This window comes from Echeneis naucrates, chromosome 11 (genome assembly GCF_900963305.1).
Source record: "Echeneis naucrates chromosome 11, fEcheNa1.1, whole genome shotgun sequence".
NCBI lineage: Eukaryota > Metazoa > Chordata > Actinopteri > Carangiformes > Echeneidae > Echeneis > Echeneis naucrates.
In genome coordinates this window covers 7954899-7970566 of record NC_042521.1, presented here as the reverse complement: position 1 = coordinate 7970566, position 15668 = coordinate 7954899, and the positions used below count along the sequence as shown (strand labels likewise).

General features: G+C 38.3%; 1 protein-coding gene across 1 annotated transcript in view; it reads right to left on the bottom strand.

Annotated features, from left to right (window-relative positions):
• Window positions 1-15668, bottom strand: part of csmd3b (CUB and Sushi multiple domains 3b) — a 210628-nt gene that overhangs the window by 50679 nt on the left and 144281 nt on the right. The window contains exons 19-29 of the mRNA XM_029514819.1: window positions 13357-13473; window positions 12804-13019; window positions 10872-11060; window positions 7608-7708; window positions 7410-7478; window positions 7145-7301; window positions 5241-5432; window positions 2597-2723; window positions 2026-2228; window positions 712-903; window positions 290-428 (exon numbers count right to left, since the gene is read on the bottom strand). Of these exons, the coding sequence (XP_029370679.1) occupies window positions 290-428; window positions 712-903; window positions 2026-2228; window positions 2597-2723; window positions 5241-5432; window positions 7145-7301; window positions 7410-7478; window positions 7608-7708; window positions 10872-11060; window positions 12804-13019; window positions 13357-13473 (1702 nt within the window). The remainder of the gene's footprint in view (window positions 1-289; window positions 429-711; window positions 904-2025; window positions 2229-2596; window positions 2724-5240; window positions 5433-7144; window positions 7302-7409; window positions 7479-7607; window positions 7709-10871; window positions 11061-12803; window positions 13020-13356; window positions 13474-15668) is intronic.

Genomic DNA, 15668 nt, shown 5'->3' with positions numbered 1-15668 from the left:
GGATGGCTATGACTGGAGGGTCAAAATTTCCACTTAATGAACACTTCAGTTTAGAGAAGATGCCTCTAACTCTAAAAAGTCAGGGAAGAAAGAATCATTTGTCTGTTTTCCATATCTAGTCTATTCTCATTCCACATTTTTCTAAATGTGTCTTTACTTCATTGCTCCATTTTAGTGTAGATTTCTGACTTTCAGAAAGACAACAAAACTGTCATGTATCTGCCTTTGTGTACAGCAGAACAAGATCAGATTAATTAACATTTTATTGTAGAGCATACTTGTTGGTTACCTGATAAAGGCCAGCGACAACACATAATCAGAGTTGACAGCAATGAGCCAGTCGCAGTCCTTGGAGTGAGGGTAAGGATGAGGGTAGTTAGGGGAGAGAATAAATCCACTGGAGCCTGTTAGGTTTCCTCCACAAGGGGCTATCATGGGAACACAAGCAAAGATAAGTCTTAAAATATCCTAAAATTTGAATATTCTCTCAAGCGCAACCATGCAGGATGAAAATGATTCATATTCTCGACGTAATTTATCTTTTTATTTTAGGGAGAGTTCATATGATTTCAATTTTGACGCACTGGTGGTGTGCAGATATTTTCCATAATGAAATAGTATAATTCTGTATGTGTTCAGCTGCAGTATGTGTATGCAGTACATCTATTGAGCGTCCCTGCTGTAGACATATATGGAGGCTGAACTTTTCACCTATGCAGACAGGCGGACTTGGCTGCCAGTAGTATCTGTTATCCACTTGTATGCAGGTGATTTTGTCATCTCCAAGGAGCTCGTATCCCGGGTCACACTGAAAGGACACCGAATCCCCCGGCTCTCGACCATCTCCACTTCGACTGCCGTTCATTGGTACACCTGGATCTCTGCAGGCCGTTGCTACTGAGCCTGGACAGAGTAGGAGAGGAGGGACAGGAGAAGAGGCAGACAAGGAGGAAGAGGAATTGTAAAAATCTGTCACACTGGATATCTCTAGCTTTTAAACTAATAACTCCTTGTGGTAAGAATTTAACCTCCTATCAGAGATGGGGGCTCACGTTTGTGGCCCACTTAAGACTTGACTTGGACTCGTACTGAAAAGACTTCAGATTTGACTGAACAATCATTATGTTTTATTTTTCTGGTGCATTAACATTGAGGAAACTTTGAAACGTCACGGGAATAACCATGTTGGGCATCGGGTGTGCACCTCACACACTCGTACCTCAGATGGCGGTGACTATGGCGCCCGGCACACCTACAGCTGCTTCTGTAGCATTACCCTTTGTAATGTTTGGTTATAAACATTTAAAAAAAAGATGGCATCACCAAAAGAAGCGCAGACTGCAAAGTATGTGCTACCAAAATTAAGGACGCTGGATCAACTTCCTGAAAACTCACCCGGATCGGTGATTACATTAAGACATTTTCAGCAAATATGGACGGTTAGCAAATATGTTTAGCTTAGCATCAGCGATGTAACGTTAACTTAGTTTGCGACTAGCTTTGTGATTTGTTTATCATACTTGTTTGCATTGAGTGCCGTTGAAATGAATGGGTAGCGTTACGTTCGGCTGCCACCATCTACTGGGTAATGTTAGAGAAAAACACAGAAAAATACAGTTACACTGTTGGCTTACAGGCGGGTTACAGGTTCATCAGGTTACCATTACACTGGATGATAGATCACTCATTACAAGAAGATAGATGAGACTTTTATTTTTTAGAGACTTGGACTTGCAGAAAAAGACTTGTGAACATCTCTGCCTGCTATATAAAGAAATATTTGGTAAGGTCATTTCTTCCTGATGAAATAAGGTTTTCAAGTGGAACCATTATGTCTAACTGGACTCTACTGATGTTGATATTACTATTTTCAGCCAGAATGTCAAAAAGAAATTTGAAACCTGATCCACTCTTAAATATATCCAAGATGTAATTCAGAAAAAAAAATCAAAATCAATATAAGTAGGACAAACACGTTCCTTCTCTTTATAATATTTACTTGAGTTAGTAATGGACATTACTTACTGGAGAACTGAATAGCAAATCCTGACTTGCTGATGTAAAAATCAGTTTCAAACTGAACAGTGATGGTGTTGAGTGTGGAGTGAATTCCTTCAGGGAGTAGAGACCCGCTGAGCTCTGCCAAAGACATTTCATTTTCAGGGGGTCCATCCCAGACCTTCAGCATGTCGTGACTCGCCTCTGTGTCAAAGGCCAAGAACTGAAGACTGCAATTTGCAAGAGAAAAGAAAAGAAAAAAAAAAAGAAAAAGAAATCAAAGATCAACAATATTAATACAATTCTTCAGTTTTAGAGCATCAACACAGCCTTGGTTATGGACCAACAATGGTCATAATCATTATATTTTCCATGGAAAAGTTGATAACTCATAAACTGTATTGAAAACTTTACCTTTCTGCGATATGATTATATTGAAAAATATGCATCATTAGTTTCCCACCTACTCATAATGACATTTTCAGAGGAGCTATTTACATTTTACAAGTTATTTTTCAATTTCACTTTTATTAAAGCAGACTGTAAAATGAATATTGTTTTTTTGTTTTTTTTTTTACTGTGAAGGTTTTTTTTTTACCTCACAATATTTCCTGAGTCCACCTCAATGGTCCAGGTGCAGCGCAGATTATTGTCATAGGGAAATGGGTACCCAGGAGAAAGAATCCTCCCTGTGGACTCGCCCTTAAAACGTCCTCCACACTCCGCTACAGAGTACACACACACACACACACACACACACACAAATATATTAACATAACAAACTGTTAGTATTTTTCAATATAGAAACCCATATAAATGTCCTTACACTAGAATACATCTGTGTGATTAACACAAATGTGGCATAGTTATAAATACCATTGATTCTAGCCAACCAATTGATTTAAGTGTGCACTTGAACTATGACAAGTCCACCATTTATCTCTCTGCAGCAATTGTTTATCAAGACAATCAGATCCACTCAGTGCACCTCAGCACCCACTGGGCAGCGATTAAACGATCACCACAGAGACAAATGGATTAAGAAAGAAGAGAACTCTTTTCCTCTATGACCTCCTGTCTTTCTAACTCTTCCTCGCTCACAGAAAGAGAAGAGAAATAAGAAGAGACAAAGTGCTGATCCTGCATTTCTCCCATATAAACTCACCGCACATTATATAACAGAAAATAATCCTTCTTTCAGTCTTTGTCTTTCTGGGTTATATATTTTCACAATCTTCATCCCTTCTCTTCCTCTCTGCTTCTCCCTCCCCACGTTCCTTCCTCCCCAGGTTCCCCAATGTTCATCGCCGAAATATATTATCTCAATAGGAGCAATATGAAGTGTTAGAGTTGGGGAAAAGAGAGGAAAGGAGGGAAAAGAAGAAACAGTATAAGTAATAATAAGACACAATATAATATTAAGACTGGAGGTTAGCTGAGGTCACAGTGTGTCACTGCTAAAATATAAAGTCGGAAAATTTCAGCCAGTGGTCTTATGAGTCTTTCATTATTGATAGTGTGAAGGAAGTAGTCTTATTAAGCTGAATCCAAAATCAGGAAGTTCAGAGGCAGCAGCGAAGGAAGAAAGGTGTTTAAAACACTTGGCTTGCTGTGATGCTTGTAGCGCCCATCTGGGGCACAGCTGCAGCAGCCATTTTGTGTGTCACTGTGCGCAGGCTTAGCATTTGTTTGGCTTTAATTAGAGAATGTAATCATCAGTCAACCAAATACCTACAAGGAGGAAATGAAATTTTCTCCAAATACGCCTTACATAATTTACAAATCAAAGCATTTCAGACATTACATACAACTGCATTGATGAATGTGTTAGTGTGTGAGTTCTGAGGGCCTGTAATTGTATTACCAGTAAAAGACCATTATTGACTTGTTGACATCAACATTTGGGAACGTGGTGTGGATATAATTTCCCTTCAGGTTGAAGCCCTGAAAATTAATTAGACAGGCAATGCTAAAATGCAATGTTTAGAAATGTCACTACTCAAAGGGGAGTTCCTTTCCATTACATTTCACAGTTTCCCTAAACTGCCACATACTTTGATGATAACAAATAAAATTGATTCAAATTTGCTTGTGAATCAATTAAATAACAAGTAGGTTCGCCTAGAATCCCCTCATAACCTCTGTGTGTGTCTGTAAGTATGTGTGCATGTTTCATTACAGAGGTCAAAGCACTGGGCAAGCATGAGGGCAGTCTCAAGAACAGAGACCAAATCCCCCTCTGCAGGAAGGGATATAGCTCAATCGGGCAGACAGACTCCAGGTGGTGAACCCTGCTGAACAAATAGGCTTTTTATCGAGACCTTAAAACTACTGCAGTGTGTGATATCATGAGAAATGACGAGGGGGATTCCACAGGAAATTGGACTCCATCTGTTTTCTTTCCAGATTATTGAATGAATGTGCTGTAAGCAGGGACTTCTAAAGGAGATCTTGGCGACTCTATTCTGTTCTATAGAGCAAGGCCTGCTCCAGAAATCCTTCCCACTCCTTAAAGGTATATGTGTAACAGCCGAGTTATCCCAGCCTAAGAAATGTATCACGCCATAATCAACTCTGGAAGAGAAGACACAGTGCAGGAGGTAGGACAAAGTTATGTAAGTACATTCACTGAATCTGTCCTCTTCTTTATTTTTGTCATTTACAAATGCAACTAAAGTGAAAAGTGATACCAAGACCTTTACAGTGAGAATAGATTTATTCCCGCTTGTGTCCTTTAATTTGGTTAATACTTTCCATAATGCAGAGAAACTGTGATCGAATGTTCAGTCTGCGTCTATAATGTTTCTTCATGTTCACTCAAGCGAGGCAGTAAAATGGATGACATAAGCACACACACTAAGCCTCAGGCTCCACCTAGTTTAGTTATAAAACACATCACCTTTACTACTTATTGCCTGCCACCAAGGCGGCTTAAGAGATTTGAGCCACTTAAACAGACTTTTGGAAATGCTGCTGATTCTGTGGAAGTTGAGTTGACATTTGGACTTACCCAATCCTAACAGCTATTCAACAATACGTGATTTGATTGTATACATAGGTGGTATGGCTAACGGAAATATTCAGCAATGCTGGGGAAAGAAAAGGTGAGAGTAAAAACTGTGAAAGAGGTTTAGTTAAAATTCAACCTGTAATTGTTTGTGTGTGTGCATTTTTGTGTCAACAAACATCTGTGTGTCTTTTCAATTAAAAGCGTAAAAAGTTTCATATCATCAGAAACATACCAATGCATGAGGGCAGGGGGTTATCCCACGCTCTCCTTTCCCCCGTCATGCACTTCAGCGTGGAGGCCCCGTGCAGAGTGTATCCAGGCTCACATCTGTACGTTATGCTGCTCCCAGAGAAATGGCCTTGGTCGTTGACCTTGAAGCCAAACTGAGGCACACCTGGGTCCTCACAATGAGATAACTCAAAACCTTGGGGGGAAAAGAGAGGAGGGGAAAAAAAAAAAAAATCAAGGGTATATCTTTAACATATTTAAAATGAGTACTTTTTAAATACTCGCTTAGGGACATCCGAAGCCCAAGAGAGAAAACAGAATTAGTCTTCTTTAGATGCTTAGGAACCTTTCCTTAATATCTGGGACACTCAGGCATTCTGTTTATGAGTAGTAGCTGATATCACAGATCCTGTTAAGCTCTCATCCTGAGTCAATAAAAAAAAAAAAAAAAAAAAAGATCTATGATACATACCAATATTAAGAGGGGTTCCTGTTGCAGGTGTACATCTTATCCAATTTAAGTTATTTTCACAGTCAGTCTTAGCTCAGTTTTCATGGTAATATTCAGATTATTCTGTTTATTCATGTGCACAATTTTGAGAGTGGGATATGAAGAGGTATATAAGAGGTATATAAATAGCTTATCCTTACAAGACTTGAGTCATCTCCTTGAAGACTGCAGGTTCCTTTCTAAATCCTCAAAAGGGACATTTTGTAATCTGAACACACCCACCATCACTCTGATATCAAGTGTGAATGTTTTCCCTTATGAAATTATTTTGTTTGTTACACATGAATCAGAAAACAGACCGCCATGATCTATAAGTATGGCGAACTGACTTGTATGTGTGACAGTAAATAAAATGGACAGAGAATTAAGTGATACACACAGCGATACAGGCAAAACAACTTCAAAGAACTATGCAAATGATCCTGGATGTCTCCATTTAAACAGTTCAAATATTTAATTCCCACCATCCATCTGAAAGGACACTGCCAAACGCGTGTGTCAGAGTGCACCTTTTAACACCCTCTCCTACGCTGAAATTTGAGCTCTCTAAAAGCTTTGTTAATCGAATATGACGACTTTCTTGTGATCATTTCAGTGCTGCAATTAGTAATCATTTCATTGATGGTCAAACAAATTAGAACCATTTGGAGTGAAATTGATTCAGTACGTTACGTTTGTCAGCGATTAGTAGAAATGTTACGTGGGATTTAATTGCTGAATTGATTTCATTCCGACACTGACGAGCTTTAATCTAATGTGCTGTTGTTGTCCATCCCAGCTTTATCTAACAGCATAGAGCTTAAACTTGCATGCCAGCTCTTCATCATAATAATGTATTCAAAGTGAAAATATAGCATTTTTTAAATTGGGCCGTGTGCCATGTGAGCTAACGCTGTAATCACTCATAACAACGGCCACAACTTGGCCTCCACCACCCATCACACTTTGTACAACATACAGATTAATGTGTACCGTTCAATCAAGAGCCTGATTGTTCCGCTTACCAAAGAACACCACCTGCTAGTGTATAATTTTACTTTGCTGTTTTTACACAGACATGCGAACTGCCTTGTTGTGTTCTCGGTCTATTTAAACCTGGCTACTGTACACATTAATCCAATTTCCCTTTTATAGAAGCTATTTGTATGTAATTTTTTAGAATACACAGCTTGAAAAATGTTACATTTACTGCTCAAGAAATATTTTGCATTTATATTCCAGTTTGAAATGCATGGACTTTCAGAGCTTTTAGAGACTTTTAGATCCTCTTGGTGGGAGTACAACTTCACCAAAGTACTAAAGATTTGACAAGATAGCGTTGCATTTATATATTTTTATACATATTATATATATATATATATATATATATATATATAGTTTTTTTTATGTAAACTTACTTGAATACACCAGTTTAAATCCTTCTCCTGTATTTTCTGCATCACTATAAAATTCCAGCCACAGATGATTCGATGTGGAAATCAGCGTCAGACCCAACATGGAGGATCCCGTGAATGCGCCAAGAACATGGGCTGTGTTGTCTTTGCCATCATAAATCTGTAAATACAAGACCACACATAACACATGATGCAAGCACACAATGTCCAACCATTGCTTGACAAAAAAAAAAAAAAGACCAAATGTGCATGTGGGCAATGAGCTTACTTTGAGTATATCCCCTTGGGCGAGATGAAAAGTTCTAGCAGAAATGTTGATGCCTTTCCCAGCCTGCACCTGAAGTCCACATGAAATCCAAAATAAAAACGACTGCTCATCAACAACAAATGCGCACAAGAATGAGCCACATAACTTTTATTCCGCAATGACACTTGAAACTCGTTAAAAGATGTACAACTTTATTACCTGGATGCTGTAGATGCACTCATGGTTGTTGTCGTAGTTCATGGGGTAGTTTGGGGAGAGAAGAATTCCTTCATTGTTTATAACTGAGGAACCACACTCCGCTGGGGATGAAGACAGAAAGTGAAGAATGAACTATATATAGCAGTGTTCTAATATTAATGTAGACCATATGTCATCTTTGTTGTGTGACATACTGTAATAACCATTTTTGAAAATTTTTTTGAGGTTTCAAGACAGTATTTTTTGATTCTTGCTTCCTATTAAAATATAAATACTTATATTTCAATGTGTTTGCATGTCTGTGTGTGAGAGAGAAGAATTTAAAAACTCTTGATCAGCTGGATCGTGAGCTACCTAATTATGTCACAGAGAACGGTCAGGTAGTAAAATTCAGAAACTAATTTACTTAAAGAGACCCACTCTCTGCACTTCTCTCGTGTGCCCTCTATCTACAGTATCTATGTCCTCTTTCTTGCTCTCTTTTTCCCTTAATTTCCCTCACATTCTCTCCCTCTCTATGTCTATACCCGTGTAATAGTCATATTACAGCTGTCATATCATCAATAAATCACGCTGCAACACTTTCCATTTAGAAAATTACCTTTCCACCCTCTCCCTCTTAACTCCCTCATTCTTGCATTCTCCCTCTCTCCATCTATGAATAGTACCCCGTTACCCTGCTTTACTTTAATCAACCTTCGTCTTCGACTTCTCAGGAGTTTCCTCTTTTTGCCAACCTCCTTTTTATTCTTCACTTTGTCTTTTTCTCTTTTCATTGAAGGCTCCTTTCTAAGAGCTACACAGAATATAATGCACAGAAATAATAGACAGGCACAAAAACAAGGCCTAAAAAAGCAAAGAGACCAGTAGGAAGCTGGGAACACTCTTTCTCAACAAATCATTATGAAAACAATATGATTGGCCTTCGAGGAGAAGTACAGGCTAATATAAAACCACAAACACAGGGCACCATAGCAACACTTAAAGGGTGCAAAGTACATTTTCCCTTAATTAAATTCATTAAAAAAAACCTTCTGACTTCAGAAAATTTTCCGTGATAAATCTGCTCAGCTTCATAGAGGTGATGTCAAAAGCAGCCAAACGAAAACAAATTTCCATGAGAAAGATATTAGAAAACAGAACATAGTAGGTGTTCTATTCTTCCCTTTCTTCTCCTGCTCTTCATCAAACCATGCAGAAATACAACACCAAACACACAAACTAAATATAGCAAACTGGATACAAGACAGAACACCAGAAACAACTCCACTCCCACCTCTTTACATTATCAGTCTTTGCACATTGATGACAAAGTGCCAAAGATGTAAACCCTGCCGCTGTGCTCATCATCCAGTGCTGAGAATAAATGTGGATGGAAACGGATAAGCGGTTGAAGATGAATGAATGAATAAATGCATGAATATTTTCTGTCGTAAATGGGCTCTTTGGCTAGAACCGGACACTAATGTCTATCTTTATGCACCTGTGCAGTCCCACACTTCTCAGCATGCTGTTGAAGCCAAAGTGTTCAGTGTTGACTCCTTTACTATGGGCTTTTGTTATTACCCAGTATTGATTCTGCATTTTCATCCAAATCAAATCTCATTTTACACTTTTCTGGCTTCCAAAGACCCTGAAGTTATGAGAACACAGTATTGATCCTCAGAGGTAAACTCTGGTTGGGCATTACACTGTAGACATCAGACATCTGTGGTGCCTACAGAGCAATTTCTTTGGTCAGGGAGAGTGACTGGATAGCTGCTAATACAGCCAGAGGAAGCCGCAAACACTGTGGCCTTCAAAAGCCGAAAATATTTCTCTTTTACCATTACCATTTTACATTTTGTTTTAGTTAGCACAAATTTAGCCTCTGGTGTAGCAGTATTCCTTTTGTTGACTCCATATTACAGATTCATGTATGGAGTAATGGATTTATTTTAGTCATAACATATATTTAAAACTGTCCTTATGATATTTGTTTCTGCTTTTGTAAATTAATTTATTACATACAGATTTTTAACCCCAACAGATTGCAAACTGCAAATTGTGTTCATGGTTCAATGAATACTTCTCTGCTTTGTATAAATTCATTTTGCCATCTCTTCATGTTGTTCTACTGTTATGATGTTTTTGATTACATACGTGAAACAGTTATCAAGATTGCAAAAGCTCGACTTTGTTCAGACTTGCAATGTCATGGAAAAGTTATAGGATGGGGACATTTAAGATAACTGCTATAAAACAATTCATTTTATTGTTGTCTGTCTTAATCCCATCTGTCTTTACCATTTACCAAACTCAAGCCTTGAATAGCAGCCTTGGAGAATATGAAAATTGATCCAAAAATGTTGCTGTGTTGAATAAATAATTAATGTTATGATTAATATTTCTGAAAATGTCTTTGATAATAAAACTCGTGATAATAACGGTTGATAGAGGATTATGATCATGCCAAAAGAGTCTGCACCCTGTTTAATCACCTTGATGAAATATCACTGACATTTCTTGTTCCAACTAGTAACTCAAATGTGGCTTATATATCCTTGGCTGTCAAACAGACTGCTTTCGGGCGAAGTCCTCCTTGGCTCAGAGGCATTTTAGCGTACTGCATTTAATTACATTTTTGGAACGGATTAAAAAAAGAACAAGGCATATTAAACTTGAAAATTTAGGCAGTATGAAAGTGAAGAGAGCTGACATTCTCCTTTTCTGTTCTAAATTACTCCAAAAATGTTTTCCAGTCACTTACTTCACCTTTGTTTGGTGGCATCTACTACAAATTGTATAAGATATTTTTCTCTTAATAATATAATTAAGATATTTTTCGCAGTTCAGAGCATCATCAATAAAACAGCTCAACACAGCACAGACCGGCCAACGTGGTTCTGGTTCTGATTCATCATTAGGTTACCTAATTCGAATATTATTTGTGTGTATGTGTGACTGAGAAGGTAATAGATTGCACCCTCACTCTAATACCTTCAATGACAAAAACTGAAACAAAGCGCTGTTAGCAAGGCATTTGCTTATAAGCTTACACATGCCTTCATGTTGTCTTTTGAAAGGTCCACTCTAAATACAGTAAAGCACCTCACAATTTAACGTCCTTGGCAGCTGAAAATTTATTGTACAATTGAAAATGTCAAACGTCTACATAGCTCTGGAAACATTAGTGGCACCTGACAAAACTCAACAAAATGAGTCTATTCTATTGCCTCTAAGTGCCATATTCAAAAGTCCCACAACTGTAATATTAGCACGTACCGACACATCTTGGTAAAGGAGCACTCCACATTCTCCTTCCCCCTCCGAGACAGACCAACTCAGGTGCCCCCTCCAGGCGGTAGCCCATATTGCAGGAGAAAGACAAGGTGTCACCAACTCCGAAGCTGTAACCGTTTCTCCGGCCGAACCGCGGCATTCCAGGGTCTTCACATGGCTCCAAAGTGTATTCTACAGGAAATGAAATGAAGAAGAATACGTCACAGTGACATTTAAAATGGTAGGAATGGGTCAGGACTGTGAAAACTGCCCTTCAAAAGAACTTTGTCAACTTTAGTTTTTAATATACATCTGTACTATATAATTATTATTGTCACATCAATATTAATGATACGTGCTAAAGGAGGGAATACAAATGGAATCAAGTTGAAGCTGTGTAGTTGTATTTATTGAATTTCTAAATCTCATTAAAGTAAGCGAGAAATTATGAGATTAGAGTGTCAATTCATTTTTCTACAAATAGCATTTAATGAGCAAATCGATACCCATCACTTGCCGGTATGAGTCCAGGAAAATAACTACAATAAGATTGACGACTAAACTAATAATTACTAACTGAAAATTGCAAACATCTGATGACTATGTCTTTTCTTTGTGAGTCAAGAGTATTAAAAATAAAGTCAACTGCGAACAATTTGTGTGCAGCTTGTGAGCTTGAGCTTGAGCTGACCAAAGAACAGCACAAGACGTGTTTTTAATAGGCTTAAATCAAAAATGTCAAGTGTATTTGAGTCTTCCGCAGTTTCACACTGCATGTTGAGCATGTTAAGACGAGGGAGGTACATCTCTGGTGACACCTCCCATGTGTTACATTCGGAGTTAGAGCCAATGCCATCTGGGAACAAAAACTTTCTGTGAATACTCAGATTCAAATATGCTTTTCTTCCACAATCAAAAAGGACTGCTGAAAGGACAGTCAGGCAAAGTACCTGAAATTATGAAGGGCAGTATTAGTCTTAATTTTCTCCCTTTCATTTTGGATGGTGCAGTAACATGATGATGGATCAGGATGACATTTCGAACACTTTTCTTATCATAATTTTTGACAGTGGAGTACATTCAGTTTACGGTTATGTAAGCTCTCTTCTACAGTTAATTTTTTTTCTTGAGCTATTGAAGTATAAGGTTTTATAGGTAGACCTTGAGGCAAATTGTGAAGCATCTGAATTCAGAAAAACAGTGTGAGAATTACATTGACTTAACAGTTTTGTGTTGATGTGCCATCCAGAAAAGAAAAGCATTTAATTTTTTAAAAATAAAAACTAAAAACATTTTTATTTCCTTATGGATGTGCTATAACTCCCACACAGAACTGCAAAAAGAGACCTAAAAGGTTGAGTCATAAAATCTGGCTGTGCCTCTGCTTCCTTAAACAAGTTGTTCACCCACTTTGCAGAACCCCACAAGAATTATGTGTAACAGATTAAAAAAATTATTTCAAATAAATTCAAAGGTGAATATTGAAAACAGAAAAACGAGAAGATAGAAATGAAAGTTGACAGGAAAATAAATCTAATTACTGAATGATAGCAGCTTAGAGTCACTTTGGAAACAAGGACAGCAGTTATCGTTATATCACTTTGCTTTGTCAACAAGTGGGAGCCGATTCTTTTGTATCTTTGAACGGAACAGCGCATGATACACATGTGCAGGTAACCTCAGACCAACCAGCTTGTAAAGACTCATTTCATACAGTCGAGCTAAGCTTTTAAATGAGTAATTCAGTGTTAATGTAAGTCTGCTCAGGCTGATCTGGAATGGATTCTGAGGTAATGGCAGGTGAGACACTGTGGGCACGGGGGAGATGTGAATTTAAAAAACTAGATCCAATTATTGAATTGACCAAAGTTGGTAAATTTAAACTAAAAGTTGTCATGATTAGCATCATGTTACCGTGTAAAATTTTTCAATTACCAGAGAAAGTTATGTTGAAGCCCTCATATGAAATGGAAAAGTCAGAGATGAATCGAAGCTGGGCTTTGAAGTTGCCATAGAGACCGGCATTGATGTTGCTAGGCAACTCGTTGCCAGTCAGGCGAGCCAGCGGTTGAAGGAAACTCCCGTTCTCAGTAACCAAGAGATAATCGTGTTGGTCCTCCAGATGAAAAGAATTAAACTGAAACTGAACTCCTGTTCAAGAAAAACACACGCATGTTAAAAGACAGGTTGGGAGAGGGGAACAATGTTGATGAGTTTATATCCATACACAGATTACAGTACAAACATAAACATAATATGATTACTTAGACAATAATAATTGAATAGTGAAAAGAGCTTAACTGTTGTTTTTAACCTAATTCTATCCATACATGCAAAGGCTATGGCTGTGCAACTTTGAAAAAAACTAAAATCCTCATATATTGTCGGTCACCTAGCAGTAACTACACTTCTACATGTGTGCCACTGGCGACTGTCTCTCACCCTGCCTCTATGTATTAAGCGGTGTAAATCTGTGTGTGTGCCTTGCCTTTCCCGTGGCTGACTTCAACAGTCCAGGTACAGTTGAGAGATGAAGGGTAGCTGTCTGGATAGCCAGGACTGAGGATGGTTCCCCAGGGACCTCTAACATCTCCGCCACAGAGAGCTGGATAGATTGAGAGAGACGGCGTGGGGGGGGGGGAGAGAGAGGGAGGAATACAGAAGCAGAGAGAAGGTTAGGATCAGATTGTTGATAGATAAAATGGATAATGTTTCCCTGTGGACCTTTAATAGCACTTATACAGCACTATACACGCGTACTCACACATAAATGCTACAAGAGCAGGAGAGGTAGAGGTACTGACAGCAACAAAATTTGTCACTGTCATGACACACATAAGATGTTAAAACACTGTTATATAAAAGCTTGACATGTTTAAGGTGATTAGTCTGATTTATTCCCCCCACTGTTGCACAGAGGCAAAATTATGAAATAAATAGTGGAAAATCTCCCACACGTTGGATTTCAGGAAAAATAATGGATTATTTGCTTTTTATCTCCAGCCGTTTAATGTCCCTGAAATCAGCAGTGGTTAAAAGATGTTCTCAGTTTAACTACTGGTACCTGTAAACCTGCTTTATAGCCGTTTCATTTCAGCATGATCGCCAGACAACAAGAGCTCACATTATTAATTCAGCAGGGTCGGAGGATTCCCTGTGAGAATATGCACATGTACATGTATACCAAGTGCGTGATGACACCAGCTGCCTTCAGGAGAACAAAAGGTACACTTTCCTTTCTATCTTTTATAAAGAGTTCAAGTTTCCAGATCCTTTCTGCAGTTTAACGCCTTCCATCTCTTAGTGTCCACTGACAACTTGCAATTTGCTTTTATTACATTTGTCACCATGATCAAATTCGATCAACAATATCTCAGTGCCTTGTAAGTATGGTTCAATGTGTTCAATATGTTAATTGCATGAAATTACGCTGAAAGTATGTTTTTTGTTTTGTTTTTCAGCAGCAATAATAATAGCAGGCTTACTTGTTTCAGGATGTCAGTTTTTTTCAGATCCAAATTGTTCAGAGGCAGAAAACTGAGATAAAACAACAGGATGGGAAATAAATGCCTGAATAATATTCAGGCTAGCTGTTGCTGTGCAATAGCTGCACTGGAACTGAAGGTGTCTTTTGTTCCTGAGATCTTTTTTGCCAGTTAATACAGCTTAATTTCAGGTGTTCAAAGCAGTTATATTCAGAGCAGTGAAGCAATACAGATGTTTCTTGGGGACTACTTAAAACTTTCAAAGCCTCACAGTATGGCCTCAGGATAACCCTGTAAGTTCTGCACATGCATGAGCTGCACACATTGTTATGCAGGAGGAAACGTAGCACAGAGATGCTCAGAGTTGAGAGCAGTTCCTCAGAAAAGTTTGGATAAATCTGTTGCTGATTCTATGCATACTAATGTATGCGTGCTTTGTGCGGGGCTTCATTTCTGCTCGCTCCAGTTGGTCCATCTTACAGTTGGCCGACTGGCCTGTCGTTTTCTCTTTCAATATGCCAATAAATACCATAACATTACCTCAAAAATGCAACAGTGGCAGAAAAGTAGGGAGAAGGTCAAGTCTAAATCTAAAGTTACCTAAAGCAGGACACTCTACCAGGTTCATGGAAGCTGAAATCCTCCAACACTGTTTCATTTCTGTGAATTTCTGTTGCTGATCAATGTTAATGTTAGCCATATGAGAAAGATATGTCAGGAATGAATAAGTGCTCAAACCACAGCAGAATATCAGTATCTTTACACTCAACATCTACACCCCCGAAAGAGGGCGAGGAGTGAGACTGCTGCAAAGCCAAACTAAACAAACACAAAGATACAAGCTGGTGTACACACACACACACACGTACACTAAAGCTCGTATGCGCACACAGAGAACTATTAATCAATAAGACATTTCTGTCAGGAAACTCTTAAGCCTAAACACTGAGCTATGTGAGAAATTTGAAACACTGCATTACATCTCCATCTCTGTCAGTTTCGCACTCTGTCTCTCCATCTTCATCTCCTATTCTGTCAATTTTTGTTTTTGATCTTCTCTCAGCTTGCTTTTTCTCCACCACGGTCACCGAGAGGTCCTATCGGTGCTCTTATTGTATTCATGGATGAAGTTAAGTGGTTGCACTTGAAACCCAATCTCTGTCCTTCGATCAGGGTTGAAAAATGATATACTAGTATATATACATTTGTACAACTACCATAGAAATCCTTTGGCAGATTCATTAGATTAATTTTAAACGTAAAACTGTATCACTGTATCACAGTTTTGCTTCAAAATCTTTACATCATACAATAT